The 22951-nt window shown below is 33.8% G+C and overlaps 1 protein-coding gene across 3 annotated transcripts; it reads left to right on the top strand.

Annotated features, from left to right (window-relative positions):
* The first annotated feature begins 7355 nt into the window (after window positions 1-7355).
* Window positions 7356-22789, top strand: LOC149947744 (heterogeneous nuclear ribonucleoprotein 87F-like). 3 transcript variants are annotated; one of them, XR_016480275.1, is made up of 11 exons: window positions 7356-7536; window positions 8899-9162; window positions 13288-13423; window positions 14370-14394; window positions 15636-15685; window positions 16870-16998; window positions 18197-18418; window positions 19149-19202; window positions 21019-21089; window positions 21262-21502; window positions 22480-22789. XR_016480275.1 is itself a non-coding variant. In XM_090171305.1 (9 exons), exons 1-8 carry the CDS (start codon window positions 7498-7500, stop codon window positions 19175-19177), a joined length of 894 nt encoding a protein of 297 aa, XP_090027431.1. In that variant the 5' UTR covers window positions 7356-7497; the 3' UTR covers window positions 19178-19202; window positions 19279-19480. The 3 variants fall into 3 exon arrangements, 2 of the variants coding, with proteins under 2 accessions (XP_090027431.1, XP_090027430.1); XM_090171305.1 differs by lacking the exons at window positions 21019-21089; window positions 21262-21502; window positions 22480-22789 and adding an exon at window positions 19279-19480; XM_090171304.1 differs by lacking the exons at window positions 21019-21089; window positions 21262-21502; window positions 22480-22789 and adding an exon at window positions 19497-20975 and having other exon boundaries at window positions 7357-7536.
* Window positions 22790-22951: the final 162 nt, after the last annotated feature.

Genomic DNA, 22951 nt, shown 5'->3' with positions numbered 1-22951 from the left:
GCGAACGCAGAGATTACGAGAAACTGCACGGAAAATGCGTTCGCAGCCCACAGACAGACACACACACACACACAGACATAGTCTCTTCGGAGAGGTAATAATTACCTTTTTCCCACAGAGTCAAAATGGTCCCCAAAAATTTCCTCGAAAGAGGGTTAATAATGGGATGAGTCATCCTATAGATTCTTTTACGGAGAATATTCGTGGGGGAATCCCGCTCAGGGAATCCATATGGAAAATAAATTTCAATAGTGGAGGCATAGGTAGTACGGCCGTAGCAGCCGCCACATTTGGGTGGGGGGGCGATACGCTCGTAAAAGTATTACAAGCGGTCCCCGATGGTGGCTATTTTCCTCAACAGTATATAACTACGCGTAATGAAAATCAGGGTTGCCAACATGCGGAAACGGTTTCCCGCAGATTTCAAAGCCATAGAAATCGGATAACAAATAGAACGATTTTTGAAATTTTGTCGTGTGGTCCGATTAGAACTTTTAAAGAACCCTGCCTTTGGCCCATGCTTTTAGTTTGCCTGGCAACGAAAGTTACACCATCGGCGCCGCACTGGTGAACTAACACTCTATTTCGCCTAAGATTAAATGGCCGACTTTAGCTCGTCGCTAACGCGGTTTTTTTGACATCTTTAAAGCGACTTATGTTTAATTAAAGTTGAAAATCAAAGTTAGATAGTAATGAAAGTCATCATATAAATATCCATTTGCGACTTTTGAGGATATATTTTTGCAAAATTATTCAAATGTAAGTAATTTTGTAATAAATAAAACCTTACATTTGGAATTATTTTCAGAATTAAACTGAATATTTAATACTCAAAATTGCGTAATTAAATCGTGTAAGAGTAAATACACAAAAGAAAACATATCTTTTCACAGGTTAGTGTTAGAAATAGTTTTCTTTTTACCATAATTTCCAATCGCTAATAACGCACTAGAAAACGCGTTTCTTTCAAATCATAGAAAGCTAGTTTTTTTAAATAAAAAATGAAGAATGGTTCAATATTCCGTAATTAAATATTTTAGGAGTAATTACTCAAATGAAAACATATCTTTTCACAGGTTACTGTTAGAAATAGTTGTTTTACGCGCAATGGTTATGGGGGAAACCGGTGCACAGTAATGGTTTATCGCGAATATCTACAACAACTCTAAAAAAGCTCAGTGCTGAGCTCAACGGTCAGCGGTTTTTTGACTTCCGGTTTTGACGTCACGTTGATCATCGGACACTCAGCGGAAACATCGGCTGAGAGAGATGGTTTTTCCGTTGCTCATCAGTATCGTGACGTCATTCGACAAAGTTAAAGGAGGGGTAGCAGACGATATTTTGTTCGTTAAGTCAGCGAACTATAAATCATACAACAACTTTTAGATTTTTGTGACGTAGCGTTGATTAAAAGAACTCAACGATAACTCAACGGCTTTTCTCCGTTGATAGTTGTTGAACGCAGCCATTGTATGTACGGCTATAAACCCAAGTATGAACATTAGGGTCCGGCTATTTCCTACAAAAAATAATCGTTGTGTCGTAATCGCGGTTTTAACGTTGTACCTGAAACGCGTCTTACAATTTGGCGCCTTCTTTGACTTAAAACGCATTCGCCGCTCTTCATGTAACCGCGTTTAAAATTTACCACCCAGCTAACTCTTTTTATTTTTGCAATAAATCGCTTGAAAATGGAGCTATTGTGAAGGTTGCGAGAGATAAAATGATGGGAAAGACGGAATAATGGGTCACTTCAATTTAAGTTCATATTTACTGCCGTAAGGATTAAATTCACAAGATCAGTATCAATGCTTTGAAAAGAAAACACGACACCGATGAGACTGTTCGACATGTAGAACCATAGAAATCTCATAGGTAACTAGAATGCTGCCGCCTACGGCCGAGCTTGACGCCAGTTCGCCTTGAACCTTCAGCCAATGAGAGGCCGTAGAGTGGTTCCGCCAAGGAGGATAATAATCCTCCTTGGATCCGCTACTATAGCGGGAGATAATTGACGGCATTCTCTCTGGTGACATTAAATTCTTGGCAGAACCACTCTTTGAGCTCTGATTGGCTGAGATCTGGCAATCGTCTGCCACGGCGTTTGGCAAATTTGCCAGTTACACGGCAGCATTCTAGTTACCTATGAGATTTCTATGTGTAGAACGCGAGCGAATCAACCTACCAAATGATATAAGAAATATTCAACATACAAATTTTCCCGTTTATATGAACTTAAGTGTAATATAAAATCGTCTTGAAAAACCGTTTATTGCTTTATAACATTCAAAAATGATATTAAAATTATAAACATTAATAATATAATAAGTTTGCGTTGTCAACGCGCGTATTTTGAAACGGAAAAACCCGATTACTATTGTTAAATCTTGTATTAATAATATGATATTTTTAATACGAAACAAATAACGAAATACGTTGAATTTTTGGCGTTAAATAAGCTTAGAACGTATTTCGATATTTGTTTCTTATTACAAGGAGCGTTCGCCATCATTTAACCAAGATTTAATGATAGTAATCGGGTTTTTCCCTTTCAAAATACGCAGTAGATTAAACCGAGGCTTAAGACTGGGCAAGATTCCGCGCCTTAAAATTTTCGTCTACTTTAAAGATACATTCTGAACGAACCAATGGATGAAAAGTTATGAAACTAGCTTTAAATAAACCTTGAAACTTATTTCAAGTCATATTTATAATTCACAGATGACAAAATTCGTGAAAAGTATTAATATCGTTCGGATTCGTTCCGAATTACAACCTACTTTCTAAAATATCATTTTTCTTTCTAATACGCGCGTTGACAACACAAACTTTACTTAGACGAGCAGATGCTCGGTTATCTACATGGTGCGGGAAAAATATTATTTTTGAATGTTATAAAGCGATAAATGATTTTTCAAGACGATTTTATATTACATTTAAGTTCATATAAACGGGAAAAATTGTCAGTGGAATATTTCTTATATCATTTGGTAGGTTAATTAACGTTTAATTATCGCCAACTTTACATTAATTTCAATGGGGTGGGGGAAAACTTTTAACCATTGAGGAAGCACGTGACTGATCATCTCCATAGAAGAGGTCGAGGGTTCAAAAATCAAGTGGCTCTGCCCACGGCCAACTTCGATCACGCGTACCGCGCTTTAGCGGCCCCGTAAATTGCCTCGCATCTAATGTTAATTTGCGTGTATGAATAATCCCGATAGGGGCGCTACATACGACCAAAAAACTACTATCACCAAGGGCGGGGAATACAAGCGAAATCACGGGAAAATGTTTTTTCTTCGGTTTTCCACTTTCCTATTTAGAAAAAAAAAGGTATAGTAAGTTAAACCATCTTTTTGCAATATATTTATGTATAATTCATAATTTAAAAAAAATATTACCTTATAAATATTAAATGAAGAAAAAGAGACGCGTTTTTTACGCGAAGGCGCCATATTAGAGCGTTTTGACGCGTAAATAATGTATCTCTTAAAATTTATAAATCTTTAATAATAACAAATCTTTATTAATAGTATATATATAGCAAATTCACGAGTTTATAACCGTTCTTAGGTAGTATTTTCTGTAAATCTAATTAGTTTTAAGAGTAAGAATCTTAAAACTAATATAATTGAAGATAAAAGATGCTTAGGTACATCTTTGGAACTAAATAGGTAAAATATAGATGATATTCAGCCTGCATTTCAAGGAGGATGATTTCTGTTTAGGGTTGTACCTTTATTATGGAAAAAAATTTCAGTAAGATAAAATTACAAACAGGCCCTTACTAAATATACAATATTATTCTAGGTTTAAAAAGATGGAAGCTTAAAACTTGTTGAAACCTAAAATTATAATATATTTTAACTTAATATTATTTAATAAAAAATGTTAGAATAATATATTTACCTTGAAGTTACATTGAATCTTCTTTTCACTTTTTGTTTTATTTATTTACATGTGTTTCAAGTAATAAACAATAATACTATGTTGCTGGCAGCATCTAGAGGATGTTTTTGGTTTCTGTTTAACTCTTTTATAATTTATAAACACCGTTAAAAAATTAGAATCATGAAAAACATATTATACTATTAGTTAAATATTAACCTACATTTGGTTTAATTCAATGTTTTTTTAAATTTATTTAAAAATAATTGTTTTTTGTGGATTTTTCCTATCTGACTAACGTTAAATTTTGGTCGTAGCGAAAGCCTGGTGGGAAAATATATACACGGTAAATTCAGACGATTGACGGGGCCGCTAAAGCGCGGTACGCGTGATCGAAGTTGGCCGTGCTCTGCCGAACGGCGGAGACACGTACTGAGTCTCAGCGGACGAATTTTCGTGAAAATTGGTTTTTCTCCCCAATGCTTTTCCTACGGTAATTTGTTTTCCTAACTGTGTTGCAATTCGGAGACTTTTTAATAATTTTGGTGTTTGTACTCAACTTTGAATTTTTCATATGATTTTTAGTAAGTTTCCAGGTTTTATTTAAGACTACTTTCATAATTTTCCCTTAGTTATTTCGCTCGTAATCTACTTTTAAAATCGACAAAAATTTTAAGGCGAGGAAATGAATTCCCCGCCTTTGGGACCTGTATTTGCGCAATGATTTTTAAATTCCAAACATTAAAACCGAGGCCTAGCACAAATATAGGTCCCAAAGCGGGGAATTCATTTCCTCGCCTTAAAATTTTCTATGGAGATGTCCGCTCCTATTGACTGAACGTAGTATCAGTCACGTGCTTCCTCCATGTTTTAACGAAGATAAGCGCGAGGGCGCCTCTTTAGGCAGCGCAGATGGCGTTACTGTCGTTTTAGCCAAGAATCTAATCGGTACCTTGTCAGCCATTAGATTAAGCGTTCTAGTTTGTTATCCGATTTCTATGGTGTACACACGTTATGTGTACCGAGCTTGATAACAAAATAACCGGCTCTTACAGCCGCTTATTTCGTTGACTCTCCGTTTGCAAACGTGACGTCAGTCCCGGAAGTGAAAAAAGTCGTACAGTAGCGAATGTGAATTCAATGGTCCAACCGTTTGCTGTTACTGAACGCGGCCATATTTTCCACCGATGAGCTTTTTCGTCATAATGATGTGATTGAGGTCGTAACTTCGTAAGTTGTTGAACGCTTTTATTCAGTCATCGGTGTTTTTTTAAATGGCGTTGAATTAATAGTAGTTTTACGGCAGTCATCGGAAAAACCGGCTCTTCCAGCCATGAAGGAATAGTAAGGAGGGGTAATTATTGGTCTGAACTGGCTAGGCAGTGTAATTCCCAGTAGCGGCGCTAAGGTTTTTTCACAGGTGGGCTAATTATTTTGTGGCCCTAAAGAATTTTGTGACCCTTAGCGGGAACCTTGTATTGACCATATTTCACAAAAGTGGTGAAATCGAAAAAACCCAAAATTTTCCAGGAAGCGAGAAGAGCAAGGTCGTTTTATTGTTGCGGCTCTCGTCGCGTTTTCTGGACCCCCTACTGACCTTGTATCCGACCTGGAGGGGACACGTGATTGCCTGGGATCTTTATGTTTATGGTCTACTACCTTTTTGAGTAAACAAATTTATATTGAAAGATTTTTTCCAGAAAAAGTTTTTTGGCAATAAAACAAATTTCTAGAGATAATGAAAATTCATAAATTATAATATGTGGCCTCTTAATTATGAATATGTGGCCCCTCTCAGAAATGCAGGGGGGGCTAAAGCCCACTTCAGCCCACCCTTAGCGCCGCTACTGGTAATTTCTCTTCCCTGTGGGGGCCGTTAAAATAAAGGGGGATATCGACATATCGTGGTAGACTTTTAACACGTGACACGGAAAACTGAATTCAGTGTAGCCATCTATCGGACGGTGTTTATTCTGATTCTGAAAACAAGAAAAACGCGGGAGAGCCAGGAGAAAATTAAGACAAGACTTATGTATAAATATTAAATACAAGAAAACGTGAAAAGTTAACAAAGTATAAATAATTTATTTCTAGAAATATGTAAATTGTTTTAGCGCCTTAAAAAGTGGTTTTTTAATAAAAAAAATCTGAAATGGGAAGGTACCTTTATCTTTCTTTTTCTGTTGGGTCTTAGTTATTTTCTTAACTTTTATTTTACAATAAGTGTGATCCATTATCATGAAAGATTCAAACTTACCACGCGATTTCCAACGGTTTTAAATGTATATTTTTATTAATAGAGGACGCGATCTACCGATAGAGTGTAAAAAAGTCTACCACGACCATCCCCCTTTTCTTCGATGGCCCCCCTCCCGGTAGCGGCGAGTTCTCAATACGGTGTTGGATTTAACGCGCCTCGGAATTCCCCTCCCTACTATTCGGTGAGTAACCGATGACCATCGTGAGTTTCGTGACGTCAAAACCGGAAACGTGAAAAAGCGTACAGAAGGAAACCGATGTCAGCGATTACTAATCGGTGAGTCCGATGAGCGCTGCTGAACGTACCCCAGGATAACTAAAATGTTATTTTCGTCGAGACCGTTGCTAAACGTGACGTCACGTAGGATCTTCTTGAACGCTTGTTGTTAATTATGTAAAATATCGTCTGTCACGGCGTCTGCAGCTAGCCTTTCCTCCGTACTGCGACGTCAGGTGACCGTTGAGCAACGAAAAAAACTGCTCTTACAGCCGATGACTTAAAGCCAGGCGCTCTCTGCTCTTCGTAACGTCTCCGTCCTACCTTTCACAAGCCTGTGCTTCGTAACGGAGACAATGCCTCGTGGAAGGCAGGACGGATACGAAACGGAGAGCCTATGGGCGCCTAGCCTAATTAGTTGCTCAACGGACGGGCAACGTGACGTGAAAAAGCGTACAGTGCGAATCCGGATTCAACGTCTACTTAACGGCGAGTCCATTGAGCGTTACTGGACGCAACTATAAGCACGTTTTTTTCTTAAATAACCTTATCAAAATAGGCCATTAAGCAAACGATGCAAAAATTATATTAAAATGCAAGTATAAAGTCCTCCAGGTTTCAATGGCGAACCAAAGGGGGCGTAGTGATATTTTTCGGTCGCGAATTAGTGTTTCAGAAACTTGTGAAAACGCATTCTAAATTATCATCCCAAAAAGATTCTAGCGAAGTGAAATACGGCGCCATCTGTACTTACAATAGGATACTGATTTAGACAATTATTATGACATGTGTTTATTTCACGCATTTAATATTTTTGTGTTAAACTTTGTTTTTCAAATACCGGACGTTCTCAACCGTCCTAACGTATTTTTCTCGACGAACCTTGTCCTAACGGCAGATAAAATTTTCGAATTCTACGTAGACGTTCACCTTCACGTTCACGTGTTTTCATGAGTTGCTGAAACTGTCTAGTGACTAGTACTACGTAGTAGTCTCATACTCGTTGTTAGCGGCGAAACAGTTTTTACAATTTCAGTTTGGGAAGTTCAGCTATTTTACTGTCCTAAGTTTTATAGCTTTAGACAAGTTTACTATTAAAACTAAGGTTTTTAATTATAAAACCTGTTGCCATGTCAAATGAAAATGAGGATGAGAATGATTACGATGATGTGAGTTTTTTGGTTAAACATGCTAGATTTTAAAGTTAAGCCTAAACCTAAGCTTACACTTACATATTTGAAGAGGAGGGGCTTATTATTGTTTTTGAAACCAAATTTGAAGTTCTGAATTTAAGGTTTCAAATTTCATTCTAAGAACTCGGTTGCGGGGTAATGTAGATCGTTCCTGTTGTTTAAATCTAATAGGACTATTTTCTTGTTGAACTCTTCTAAAATTGCTGCCCACTTGGTTGGAAAAAAATCACAAAATGCGTGTTATAATCACCCCCTTCAGTTAATTTCTGTATAAGCTTGTAGCTTTACCTGAACTAAAGTTATTAAGTAACTTATTACAAATTTAGCATTACCAAAGGCTGTACCTAGTATATATATATATATATATATATTGCATAAAATATAAATTAACTATGGTTTTTAGCTGCCACCTAAACATTACTAAATACCGTATAATGGTAATTTAAAATAGAAAACCTTTATAATGGTAATTTAAAATAGAAAACCTTTATAATGGTTGTTTTAAAATCATAGGAGCTTTCGAGCTCGAGGCTCTTTATCAACTGTTGATAAAGAGTCTCGAGCTCGAAAGCTCCTATGATTTTAAAACAACCTTAATAAAGGTTTTTAATTTTTCAAAATTCCACCATGTGTAATTCTTCTATTTTAAATTACCATGGATAGTAACAAAATTAGCATATAAATACCATATAGTTAGAAGGGGTTGTGATTTCTATGAAAATTTTGTTGAAATTGATGTGAGTACGATTTTTGTAAAATACTGAAGCATGAAAATTAGACTATCCATGGTGAGACATATTTGGAAAAGGTATACACTATTAAAGCTACAAATATAATGTTGATTAATTTGTAAAATGCCATGACTTTTGTAGCCTGTAGAAAATAATGAGTAATAGGCGCTTCAATAAAGGCATATCTTTTTCTTTCCTCCCATACGCGCATGTGCGAGTCACTGAATTAAATAGTCACATGTTTATGTTAGTTTTATTTGTGAGGCTAAAGTTGATAGCGTGCTCATGCATTTTTTCTTTCATTAGGCGCATGCGTAATTAAACGAGCTCTTCTATGTTGAAATATTAAGCATCCCGCACTTTAAAATTTAATTTTTTTACAACTATGTCCTGGCTCTCTGTATTACTACTTCTAGGCAAATCGCTGAACAGGTTTTATTTAAGCGTCTATTGGGATAAAAAATCTCTTAAATATGATTATTTATAAATTTTACAAAAGAATTACTAAAACACCAAACGTTAAAGGCTCCATCAGGCTATTTGGAAAAGTTTATTAAGTTGTTCATCGTGATAGGTTAGGAATAAATTGAGAAATCCATATTTTCAGAGTGAACAAGAACCAGAGCAGTTTCGTAAACTCTTCATTGGTGGCCTTGACTACAAAACGACAGAAGATTCACTAAGCGACCACTTCCAGCAATGGGGTGAAATCGTTGATTGTGTTGTCATTAGAGATCCAAATACAAAACGTTCGAGAGGGTTCGGTTTTATAACATATAAAAGCTCCCAGATGGTAGATGATGCGCAAGGTGCCAGACCTCACACTGTTGATGGCAGAGTTGTGGAGCCTAAAAGAGCTTCGCCTCGCGAAGTTAGTAATGTTTTTTATCATTTTATTTATAACTTTTAATATTAAAATATCTTAAAATATGACATAAATACTCATGTCTTGTAATTTACTTAACGTCTTTATAAGTACAGTGCCGTAGCTAAACCTTTTTATAGCCGAGGCTGTCCCAGAGTTTGCCACCCATCTCAATATACACCAGATTTCAGTCTCTCCTCTACCTATTTCCAGGGATAGCTCATAAGTAAAAGAAGACCACCCCCCTTGCTACGCCACTGTATAAGTATACTTATTTTCATGGGAATAGCTTTTTACTGGATATCAAAGGTTTTTAAATCATTAAGCCCTTGTTAGTTCAGGATATCATTAGAAGTAGGGATGGCAAACCAGCAGGGTTTTCACTCCAGCTGGATTTTTGCTGGAGCGACATCAATCCAGCTGGATCCAACGCGGATCCAGCAATTTATATATTTTTCAAAAAAACAAAAGAATTTTATCAAAAATGCCCAACAAGTTAGAAAGCCAAAACGGCTCCTGTTATTCCACCATATTATGTCGATGATATTATTTATTTGAAATTAGAAGATGTGGCAGTCATTGGCTCAGCTGTAAAAGATCGGTGTACCTAAAACGCCACCTTTTTGGATTTTTGTCCAGGCCAGTGGAAAATAGTGGCAAATAAAGAAAATATGTCTTTTGAAAAGAGAATAAGTTCTAAATCTAATTATTAGTTATCAATAATACACTTTTGGACCAGCCCAAATTCTGGCAACTATGTATAGATATTTGTATTTTATAGCCCAAAATGCAAAAACTTCAATGTTGAAATCTTAATAAAAGTAAAAAATATGTTGGCCACTTTCTTCCACTAAATACATTTTTGGCCAGGCCGGTATTTACCACTATTTGCCACATTATTTTCCACCAGGTATTTACCACCCCGGAACCCTAAGGTCCACCTGTTAAAAATATAACTCCCGCTCATTTCCTGTTCGCAACTGTACTTTTAATTATATCAATTAATTTTAATTTTATCTATAAATAATAAAAATCTTGCTTATTAAATTAATATATATAATAAATAATATAGAATAAATTCGGTTAATGAGTTCATAAAAACGTAAAGGAAGACGGACTTTTCCCAAAGTCGTTCGTATAAATATCGTTGCAACATAATTTACCGTAACCCTAAGCACTCGGCCCGTCCCAAAAGTGAAAAAAAATTAGGAGTTGGAGAGAAGAAGCCCCATACATACAGAACACACAACATTCACCCATGTCTGAACACAAACACACAGTACACAAAACATTACAAAAGCACGATTTCGAATACAAAAGTTTAAAAGCTGGTTTACACTAACAAGTAAGTCAAAACCGTCGTTACGGTGTGCGTTAACGTTAAGAAATATATCAGATGTAACGAGGAGTTTAGCCGTTACACCTGTTTTGCTCTGGTGAACCTATTCCAAAGTTCATGAAACTGTCAACGCGGTGAATACACTTTGCCAACAGACACACCACAAAATTGTAAAACCCCTTCTAGGGAACTCTGTTATGGTAAAGTCTTATTAGAAGTAGGAGTTATAAAATATTGGTCTTGAAGTATTTTCAAGGATTAAATCAATCACGTTTGAATAATTTGTAACGCAAGTGGGTTGGGGTTACCTATCTTTCACCAACTAGTTAAGGGGATTCTTGTTGACATCTTGGAAGAAAATTGCAGACAATTACAAATAAACCAGACTGTATTGTAAATACTGGCAACTAGCTACGTTTTATAAAATATTAAACATTAATACAAGAGGCCTTTTTTAACTTTTCTGTAAGTACAATCTCAAGAAACAAATAGTATTGATGGTCTTGTCTCGCGCAGGGCCGTAGCGCACCTAGCAAAGCGGCAACGTTCATTTTTGTGCCATTCGCGGCGCGCGAATCGCGATTCAAGTGCCAATTATTTAAAATTTAATTTTATCCAGCACGTGGTGCTGGATCCAGCAGACCAAAAAATGCGCTGGATCCAGCTGGATTGCTGGATGAGGGATCCAGCAATTGCAATCCCTAATTAGAAGTAAATGAACTAATGTTATCAAATTGCAATAGCTACAATTTAAACCTCAAATATCCATTATAATCAACTTTTCTTGGTTGTGTTCTCCAAACCAAATTTAAAAATTTTATTCAAATCAGTTAATGTTTACTTAAATGTCTTTGAAAAAGACACAGTTCCACAGTAAGTCAAAGTTAAGAAAGTTTTGCCTCAGTTCATAATAATAATAGTCTTTTTATTTAGGATATCCCCTGATTTCCATTTTCCAAGGGGGTCCAAAGTTAGTTACGTATATAGAAATTCAATAAATTAAATATTTTACAAATTTCACACATTCAATTTGTGATAGTTGCACGCATAATTTTTTTTAATCTCATGAATAAATGAAGGAAGCTGGTTCCAAAGCGTTATTCCCCTGCTCTTGAGGGAAATATTACGAAGTTTGGTACCGAGTTCTTCTACATAGAAATTACGCTGGCTACCTCTGGTTTTGTGATGATGAATTGTATTTGGTTTGTGAAAGTTCAGGAATTTAGTCTAGAACCTAATTATTACATATTAAGTACATAAAGACCGTAAGATGTAGATATCGTTGCTGATCGAGAGAAAGAATTGATATTTGGTTACGAGGCGTAGTAGCGGAAGATCGTCGAGGCTGACTGTTGATAATTTTTACGTATATTATTTTGTTGAATTTATAGTTTTTCTAGTTTGTTTAATGAGGCAGAGTCATACAGAACATCACCATAATCGTAAATTGGTTGAATAATTGAATTGAATAGCATTGTTAACGTTGCTACGTCGAGGCTTGGTCGTAGAGAGCGAATAATCCACGATCTCATAAGTATTAACTGTATGTTGACCCCATGTTAAGTTTTCGTCGTATTCCAGGCCGAGGTATTTGAACGTTGTAACTCTTTTTAGAGTAGAATTAGAGAGAGTCTGCAAGTGGTCTAAGTCAATAGAATTTTTCTTATGAAAAAGCATAAAAAATGATTTGGTAGGGTTAAGTACTTGTTTTCTCTGTGACAGATTTTCCTGTAACTTAAGAACATATCATAAAGATTGTCAATTAGAAGTTGAGGGTCTGGGTGAGAGGCGGTAAGAGCCTGATCATCGGCATAGAATAGTAAAGTGCAATCCTGGGATATGGCAAAGTGTACCCCGTTAATATATATATAGAGAAGAGTATCGGTCCCAAAACACTTCCTTGGGGGACCCCATGGTTAATTGGAAGAAACATGGATGAATGTTCTCCAAGATCTACTCTTTGCATTCTGCCCTTCAGATATGATTCAATCCAGGTTAGCGATTTCTCAGAGAAACTAAGGTTTTTTAATTCTGAAAGAAGTATTATGTAATTTACTGTACTTACGGGGATCTATAAACCCGACTCTCACTATATTCCCTGCTGCATTAACTTGTATATCATGTGTCTGAAATAGGCAGGTATGAGAAATAAATGTCTTTTTGTTCAAATTCAGAGGTGCAAACTTATTTATGTTGAAATGTCAATGTTATTGTTATGGCTATTGCGTTACAATTTTTTTATGATAAAAGACTTATACCAATTTTAGATTAAAATGAGAAAATAATGCTTATTGTGAACACTGTATTAGAAAATTTTAACACTAGCATTTGACAAATCTGTGTGAATAGTTTCTCCTCTTCCATCACAGATCTGAACAATCATAATCTGGAAAAAAAATTAACCTTTTTTCTGGTGCTTGTATGGGGAAATTTTTTTTTTTTCATTTTATACCTAAAATGTATTAGGTGTTTTTACGCCCAATTTTCGCGATAAAAGAAAATGTCAATTAAATTTCGATAAAACCTTTTGCTACAGGCATTTGGACACTGATTTACCAAATTGTTTTTGCTAAGTAACCTTTTCATAATGTCTTCAATTTAGAAAAGTTTTTAGTAATTAAATATTTTTTTAAAGTTAGATTCAAGTTAAGTTTTGTATAAAAAGATCTGACAATTGTTTACAGCATCAATTTTAGAACATTAATTTTTAATTGATGGTTCTTGTTCAATAATTTGTATATTCCGCTAGTGAAGACAATGTTGTAAAAGTGTTAATTCGCATATCATTTTAGGAATCTGGAAAACCAGAATCACAAGCCACAGTCAAGAAAGTTTTTGTTGGTGGTCTCAAAGATGATATTGAGGAAGAAGACTTAAGGGAATATTTTGCACCTTATGGTAACATCATTAATGTCAATGTTGTTACAGGTAAGTCATCCACCTCATTACCTTACTTTACAATGTAACTGTTAAAAGGAAAACTTAAAAATAGAGATGAAAATTGGCAGACAATTAAATGAATGGTCACTCAGTGCAGGAAAAAATAACTCCGTCAAGATTTATCATGTACTTCAATTTTGGTTGTTATTTATACATACTACATTTATACATTCCAAAAAATTGTTAACTTCTAAAAATATGGGCAAAATTATAGTGTAAAGGTGTGACCTATTGTCTATATTTTTCAACACTACAATTATTAAGGCTTAGTATGTTTGCACGTACAATATGCGATTGATAATTTATGAAAGGATAAAAACTTCGTTAGATTTGCATATTTAATAAAAACAATGATGATATTTACAAATATCATCATTGTTTTTATTAAATATGCAAATCTAACGAAGTTTTTATCCTTTCATAAACTACAATTATTGCAATAGTTTATAGGGGCATCTATAAATAAAGATACTTGGTAATTTTTCACAATAAGTGGATACACTTATACATAAAATTATACTAAAAACGAAAAGTCCACTTTGTGTATAATACATTTATTTTATTTATAAAATAAGTGAGACTTGTATATTCGCTGACCCATTTGGGGGCTTCATAATTTTGGTTGTATGTAATACAACCAAAATAACACATAAAATTTTAGATCTTATGAATGGGTCGGTGAAAATAGTGGTTTTATAATTAAAATAAATATATTATACTCAAAGTGAACTTTTCGATTTTAGTATAGTGAATCCACTTGCTGTAAAAAATGACTCCATTGGGTAAATAATATTTAAGTGCTGTTATAATTAGAAAGCACCCTTTGGTGGTAAATAACCGCCATTTATGGATGTCCCTTATTCATTGAAATTTTTTGAAATTTTAATAGCAATAATAATAATACTAATAATAATAATAATTAATTTTTTTTTAGAAAAAGAAACTGGGAAAAAGAGAGGGTTAGTACCGCACACCATTTAAGATAAATTTTTAACAAAGTTAAAGAAAAAAAATTTTAAATGAAAAGTTACGAAAGTAATAAAATATTTAGTTAGAGGTAAAAACATTAATCTCTGCCAAATGTGCAGCGACGTGAAAGCTATTCTTAATTCAGAATCTTAGTTTTACTATTACCAGAAGTATATAACGCATCACCAAAAACCAAAAATTAAAGAAGTCAAGGCAGTTTCTATTGGGGTCAAAATCCTGACAAACCTTGGAAATGCCTCCTAAATATTAACTGCGAGTATTAAAAATTACATATTTAAATAATATTTTCTTGATGTTTAAAGGAAAAGTCCAGGTTGGGTAAAACTTGGGGTCTATTTGAAAGATCATGTTTAAATATACTCAAAAATGTCTTAAAATTGTATCTTTTTTTAATGATGATAAATTAATTTTTAAACGAGCGAAAATTACCAGCCAAGCGATCTGCCATTTTCTTTCACATTCCCTCCGCAGGCCGCACGTGGAGCAAGCGCGCAGGGAACAGAGCGCTGTTATAGCGCAAACAGCGTGTGATTAAAGTCCTAAAACGTCACCGCAAAACAAAATGGCAGATCGCTTGGCGGGTAAATTTGGTTCGTTTAAAAATTAATTTCTCGTCATTAAAAAAGATACAATTTTACGACTGATATTTTTGAGTTTATTTAAACATGATCTTTCAAATAAATCCAAATCTTACCCAACCTGAACTTTTCCTTTAAATGTCGTTATAATGACATTGCCCATGCACTTCTTTTTCTTTTGAAGTTTCTTTAGAAAAAAACAGCAAGAGCTTGCAAATGTACGTTTTTCAAGTCAATATTTTTGGCGGTATAGGGAGTTGGATACTTCTCTTGTAATTGAAATATATACTTTTGCTATTACTATTTCTATTCCTTACATTAGGAGTATGCAGAGCACTATACATTTTTTGCTTAAACTGATTGTTTACTAGAACATTGATAAATTAATTTAATTTGGTCATAAATGATTTTATTAAAAAAATTATGAAATAATTTTTAATCACAAAAATTTCGAAATCATATAAGAAGTACACACAGAGGTGTAGGTTTGTGTAAAAAATTCTTTACCTTCAGAACGCTAAAGCAAACATTATTAAAATAAAATACACAAACATATATTTTTATTACAATTTCATTGTTAAAAGATTGAAAAAAAAATATTCTTTAATTTTGACCTGAATGGTGTGTCATAGGTTTGCATTTGTTGAATATGATGATTACGATCCTGTTGACAAAATAGTTTGTGAGTATCCTTTTCAATTAAAGTGTCATTTAAAAAAGTTTATATTAAGACAAAGCGCCCTTTAAAAGACCTATCCTAGCAGTTATTTACTTCAGATATATGAAAATTGTGCTTTGGTATTAATGAAGAACTACTATCAAGCTCTGCACTTACTGGTCCCGATTTCTGTAGTATTGTATTTTCATAAACTAAATCGGGTGAAGTGAACAACAGCGGCCTCATTGAATTTTATAAAAATTTTGGTTGCGCCTGATAGACCTTGTCACGTAGATGCTGGGGGTATTTTTTATTTTGGCCGCAAATGATTATTTAATTTTTTAATGTAATTTTAGAAATTTCACATTTTTGGGCATTTTCATGTGTTTCGTTGTACTTATTTCCGTCGTGTGTTCGCCGACACCACAGTTTCGGTGTCCTAATAATTTCCACGTGATATTCCCGTACTTTATAAACTCAATTACAGTTTTTGTTCATTTTCTAGGTGTTTTGTATTTTTGGGCCACAAAGTGATATTCCCGTACTTTAAAAATCAATTACAGTTTTTATTCATTTTCTAGGTGTTTTGCATTTTTGGGCCACAAACGCTTATTTCAGGTTGATATTAAAAGTATATACTTGATGCGTAAGGCTTGGTACTGTCCTCTAGGTCGCGTTATAGATGGCCCATCGCCTTTTTTAGTAAAAAAATTATCATTTGCGGCCCAAAAAAAAAAATAACTTCGTAATCTACATGTCAAGCGCTACATTCTCCGCCAAAAGAAAAACCAAAAAAACTGTAATCCCCTAAAATTAATACTTTTTTAAAATTAAGTTAATTAAATAAATTATCATTTGCGGCCCAAAAAAAATAGTTTCGTAATCTACGCGTCAAGTGCTACATTCTCCACCAAAAAAAAAGCAAAATTACATGAGGCCGCTGTAGTTCAATTTTGCCACATGTCAAATGGTCGGAACAAAATTTTAGGTACAATTATGCACAGCAATGAAAAAGACACAATTATTCACAGCGATTAAAAATATGTTAATTAATACCCCCCCTTTTTCTAGTCTAAGCTTAGTTCTTGTTGAGGACTTAGAACTACAAATTGAAATTTATTAAATTTTTCCCCATTTTGCAATGAAAATTTTACATCAGGTTGTTTATTAACGAACCAAATTTACTAATAGTAAATTTTTTTGTAAAGTGAAAAAACAACATACTATTAAGGGTAAAAGAACTGATGTCAAAAAAGCACTGTCAAAACAAGAAATGGACTCTATTCAGAGAAAAAAGGAAATGAAGTCCAGTTATGACAGTCGTATGGCTTCATCACGTAAGCTTTTTTTTATCAAGATCTTAAGTACATCTAGGGCAGGGTTGACCAGACATCCTATATTAACTATTTTTCCCTATATTTTCAATGCCTTCCTATAAATTCCTTTAATTTTACCTTATTTCCTATATGCTCCTATAATTTCACCAGTTTTCATTTGTTTTACTAGTTGTACTTATTTTGATGCACAAGAATAATAACTTTGGTTTCGTCATGTATCCTATATTTTTCTTCATTTGGCCAATTTTTTTTATTTTCCTATGGTGTTTCCTATATTTTCCTTTATTTTACCTATTTTGTATTATATTTTCTTATAAGGTGGGGTGGTGGAGTGGTTAGCGCTTTCGCCTCGCAGCGAGAGGAGCTGGGTTCGATCTCAACTTGTGGCACTGGGTGAAAACTCAGAACTACTCCTTCTGCGTTGAGTTTTCAAGTTCTCTCCGCACTGGTTAAAGGGGTTTTCCCCCCAGCTCTTCGGTTTCCCCTTCCATAAATAAACTTGTTGAGGTTAACGGTAATAGTTAGTGTAGGGAGTGGTTGGCTCGCGTGGCATGAAGGGCTTGCCACCACCCTCCTACGCATTGTAACCCGGCCACCTGTTTAAAGGCATTAAAAGTCGCAAGATGACTTGGGCCTAAGGTGGTGCTTTGGGTATTAGACTAGCTGATTATTATTACTATTAGCGTTAAAATTTCCTATTTTTCTTATATTCCGATTAATTTCCGTGGTCACCCTGCTAGGGACATAAAATCTAATGTATACGAACATTGTTTTGGGATAGTTGATACAAGTTTTAAATATTTTTAAATTTAAGTTAGCTAATATTTTTATTGAAGTTAGATTTAAACCTAAAGTCTTATAAAATTAAAATAAGATTCCTTTTTCAATTTATCAGACATGGCTAGCCTGAAAGAAATCTAGCCATATTTTATATTGTTTCCATTTTTTTTTGCATTGTAATTTGCTCTTGTGATAACTCAAGTTGCATAAACCCAAGTAAATATGCTAGTAGTAGGACCCTGACATGGGAAGCTATTAAGGAAGCTATGATTAGTTTGGGAGTTACCAAATTTTATTAATTTTTTTGAAAACCGGTGTGCTATTTAAAGGTATTTCGTGCCTACTGTGAGAATTAGCTAATGTGAGTGACTACCATGCTATTGAAAAAAAAGGAATTTTCAAATAATTTTTGTTAAAGGTGGAGGTAACTACGGTGGAAACAATTACGGGGGTGATGGAGGAGGAGGAGGATATGGAAATGATTACAATTCCGGCTTTGGAGGTGGAGGTGGAGGCGGTTGGGGCAATGATGGCGGTTTTGGAAATTACAGTGGCAATTCCGGAGGCGGAGGTCCAATGAGAGGTAACAACAGCTATATGAATAGAGGACAAGGCCCCTATGGAGCATCCCAAAATGATTGTAAGTTTATTCATTATAAATTTCAATAACCATACAAGTATTTTTGTTTCTTTATGAATTTTGGGTTTTTACTCCTTTATTCATTTTTACTAAATTTACTATTTCTTTTCAATAATTAATGCCCCCCCTCCCCCATAATTCGTTTGACCCCACTATAAAATGGGCCTTTTTGGCCCTACCTAAAATTTTTAGTACATTTGTAAAATATAAAAGTATTCCATTTTATGACTGTCAGTTAAATTATTTGCTTAAATGTAATCTAATTTTACTTTTAAATGAAACTGAAACCTTGACAAATATGTAGTTAAAGTGTACCCCACCTTTGCCCTTTCTGCATTTTAAAGCTGGTGATGGCACTGATGGGGTACTTCATTATTTAAATTTAGGGAGCCATAGGCTCACGTGACATGAAGGGCTAGCCATCACCCTCCTTACGCATTATAACCCCAGCCAACATTTCAAGTAACTCGCTGACTTAAACCTATTAAGTTACGTGCCTTGGGTTTTAGCCTAGCTGATTATTTTTATTATCATATTGATACTCATTTAGTAGGATATTTACCCCAATCTAACTTTTTTTTTGAGTGTGCGCAAATTGTTTAAACTAGTAGTTTAAATGGTTGGTAAATGTAGGTTGTTCATAAAAAGTCAATACTTAGTTTACAGAAACAATTAATTTATGTCAAAAAATAACTGGTTATGCTCTAATTATAAAGGATTTTAATTTCAGTTGGTGGCTATGGATATAGGAGACAATAAACTGTGGGAAAAAGAATTTTTTTGGGTAAGATATAAACGAGATTATTTCATTTTTATCGTCAGGCTTCAGAATATTTAACAATGATGACATATTGAACTAGGAGATGTGGCTCCAGAAGCGTACTTTAGGGGAATCCAATGCGGTCAATCTAAGATAAAAATGCTTTTTAATTTTTGTAATTAGTCCTCGGGTTTCTGGCCCCTCTTTTCCCTAAAGAATTTTGGATAAGCAACTTTTTAAAAAGATAATTTCAAGCAGAGAATTTCAAGAAAGGATAAAAAATAGGAGATTTAATAATGCTTAATGTTTTTAATCTAGGGAATGTTATTTAGTCAATCTGAATACGCACAATATTTGCTGGGTTTAAGTCTTGAAGGGGATATATCTTGGAAACTGAATGCAGGAAGCTTATTACGCAGTAGATCATCTAGCTCTTAAGTTGAAGACAATTTTCGTGGCTGTGAGGAAACCCTACCTAGTATATTTTATCTTGTTTTTCTTTTCAACCTTTATGGACAATTTTTAAATAGCTAGGCATTTAATGCGGCTTCGGTCTTCTTTTTGACTTAATCTGTAATATTTCATAATTAAACATTCCTTTGAAATCAATTTAAGATAACCCCGTAAATTTTAAACACCGGTGTGTTATGTTATTTCGGATGTGACTTAATAATGTTTATTTATTTTTAAACTTTTGCACAACAACTTAGAAACAAAAATTTATTCCCACTAATCTTCTTTTGAAACATTTTAATATCTAATGCAACAGAAATAAGAAATATGATTACTATGTTTTTAGCGCGCATTCCGAGTTGCGCGATTCCTTCCTTTTTGTACTCGCGCATATATTTGTAAGGTAATTATATTGAAAGTGTCGATATTAAAGACCAATTTTGTTAGATGTATTTGAACAGTAATTATATTCTGTTAAGATCAAAGACTTATTGACTTTGCCGGATATTAGTTTAAATAAGTACCAATTCATTATCATAAAAAGTTAAGCAGAAAATAACTCAACCTCAGGAAGCAACGCAGGAGCTATTAATCTAAGGGTTTGATTATTTGACTTGTCTTATTTCAAATAATTCTTTTGATAACTTTGATAAGAAATATTTTGAGGTAAGGTTTTGAATTTTAGGAAGAAAGATTTTCTCTCATTGTTTTGTAGGACAATAGCTAAGGTTTAAGATGATTCCTAGTCTGCTATAGTTCTCGTAATTTATTTGTTTGCAAGTCAGATATAAAGGAACAGGCTGCGTACTATAGGTAATGTTAAGTATTCAGTATAATTTAAAAAGTGGCGTTTTTTTATCATAGTTAAGTATAACCACATATTTCTAGCATCATTTTGAGGTTGCCTCGATATTTTTGCTTCAACAAATTGTTAAATTCGTTATAAAATTGGAACTTACATTATGTATATATAAAAAAAAAAACAATAAGGTACTTGGAATGTGTTATCCCAAACTGATAATTTTCTCACTTTCTTTCATTCTCTTTGCCTTATCGTGATGTTACTTTGTAACCTGGCACAACTAACCATAATCACAGACAAACTTTAAATTATGAAGCAACATTTGTTTCATTTTCATAAATTACGATGGACAATAATTTTAAATAAATGAAGCTTTAGACCAACATTTGAATAGTTGAAATTAATATAATTTATTGTGCAAGTAAATAAAAACCATTGAATTCAAGGAAACTGACAATAATTTTGGTACCTCCAGGTATTTATTATAAAACATTTTAGTATCGAGGCAACCTTTAGTGTTATATTTTCAAAAATCTAGGCAATTACTTAAAATATGCATAAGATGTAATGCGTTGTTTTTTATAGACTTATCTATGGCTTCACAGTATCCTCCTTGAAATCAAGCTGATTGAACTGTACCAAAAAAGCCATTTAAGGTATTATAATATTACTCAAGGGAGACAGTCTTAATACTCAATTTCCATTAGTATACCATTTAAAATATAGATAAAAAAATGATATCACCAAAATCCTATTAATGTAAATTTAGAATAGCATTTTTTACTAGCAAAATTTTTGGCATTGAATACATTTGTCTCCCACTGGTAGGTTTGGTTCAAATTCCATTCGGGTTTTGATGTTCCATTGGAGTTTAGAACTACCCAAGCTATGGCAATAACTGGCCCAAGAGTGTTGTCAGAAGTACTCGTCAGCTAATGAGATTGCTTCATGAACCTAATGGACACATTTTCCACTAAGTGTTCTACTGTTGCAAACGCTGTGGATGAACTGGGGCAAAAATTAGTTTTTCAGTAATAACAGAGGGCTTGCCAGTGGAAAATTCAACCAAGTATAACAATTTTTAATTAATTTTTTTTTAACTGAGCCTTAAAAAATTTATTAACATCTAAAACCAAGTTTGTTTTATCGCCATATTTAAATTTCAATATTGATAGGGTTTTTTTAGAAGAAAGTCACCAAATCAAGATACATGTTAAATTAAAATGGGTTGAGCCCCTCCCCACCAAAACCTCTATAATGGACAATAGATATATATTGGTACTGATTTTAGGGTTTTTTTGCAGATTATTGATTTTAAAATCAGTTACAGAATTTGAGGCTACTGAAACAGTAACCAATATATTGCAAACGTTCATATTCTATCAATGGAAATATTAGTATGGATAAATACTGAATGGCTGTTATTTGGATAGTTTAGCGGTTCCTGCCATAGAGCTATATCAGCGTGACGTTTGTCAACGCCACCCATACTTGTTCCTATAGGTAAAAAGCTGCCCTTAAAATGGCGACCATAGCTAAAAGCTACGAAGCGATACTACTCTATATTTTGCCTAACGCTTAAGATTAAATTTTTTTCAATATTCAATTAAATGTAATATTTTGTTAATTTTATACAGATTATTAGACATAGGGAGATATTTAAGTAAAGGTCTAGCAATTAGCCCCATTGTAAAAAAAAATCTACTTCAAATGTACTTTGCCAGAACAACCAGTTTTGGTATAAGCTGATAAAAGGTCTTTCTATAAAGTAACTTGGCCTTCCTGTTTTAATGTTTCTTTTACGTCATTGTCTCTTACTTTTACAAGTATAGGAGCAGGTGATAGAGTTGCCAGGAATTTTGCATTTTCTAGTGCGCATGCTACGATACAGCTCTGTTTTGTAATGTAAAAAAAACATTATTTGTAATTTTGGTTGAATTTATTTTATAGAAACATCTATTGCGCAAAAAATTGTTTAGGCAATATAACACCGATAGTTATACCTCATTATTTTATCTAAAATTGGTTTTGATCATTTTTTTTCAGGGTGGGTGGTTAAACACATGCTGACCTCCCAATGCTGTTTATCCAATAAAATTATTTTTTGGTTTGAAATCAGTATTGCCATTGAATTATTGTTACGTGTAAATATTAGTTGGATAACCCAAATATTGTCTAACACTAATTTTAATACAATAAGACTAATTAATATACAACCTTTTATAATATTTCATTTATTTCAATGTGCGCTATACATTACTTCTCTTAAGATGAAATTTGTTTATTTTTGAATTTTCATTTATATATATACTTAATGTATTTTCACAAGAAATTAAATATTTGTATGAGAAATGTATTGAGTTTGTGGTAAATGTCTAAATGATGAATGTAATTGAAGTTGAGTTCTGTGTCAATATCTCATGGAAAAGTTTTATAACAATACTGCTGGATATGGTAAGATAAAACATGAAATGAAAAATAGCCAATATTTTTGAATACAGAAAAAGTAACCATTTAG

This window comes from Leiobunum rupestre, chromosome 4 (assembly GCF_980474605.1).
Source record: "Leiobunum rupestre chromosome 4, qqLeiRupe1.1.hap1, whole genome shotgun sequence".
In the NCBI taxonomy this organism is placed as follows: Eukaryota; Metazoa; Arthropoda; class Arachnida; order Opiliones; family Sclerosomatidae; genus Leiobunum; species Leiobunum rupestre.
The sequence above is the reverse complement of the archived record's forward strand: the minus strand, read 5'-3'. Positions and strand labels throughout refer to the sequence as shown.

Coding starts and splice junctions, on each gene's coding strand:
- LOC149947744 (XM_090171304.1), top strand. CDS start 7,498: ATGTCAAATGAAAATGAGGATGAGAATGATTACGATGAT. Junction 9,163..13,287: donor AAAGAGCTTCGCCTCGCGAA/GTTAGTAATGTT, acceptor ATATCATTTTAG/GAATCTGGAAAACCAGAATC. Junction 14,395..15,635: donor GAAACTGGGAAAAAGAGAGG/GTTAGTACCGCA, acceptor GGTGTGTCATAG/GTTTGCATTTGTTGAATATG.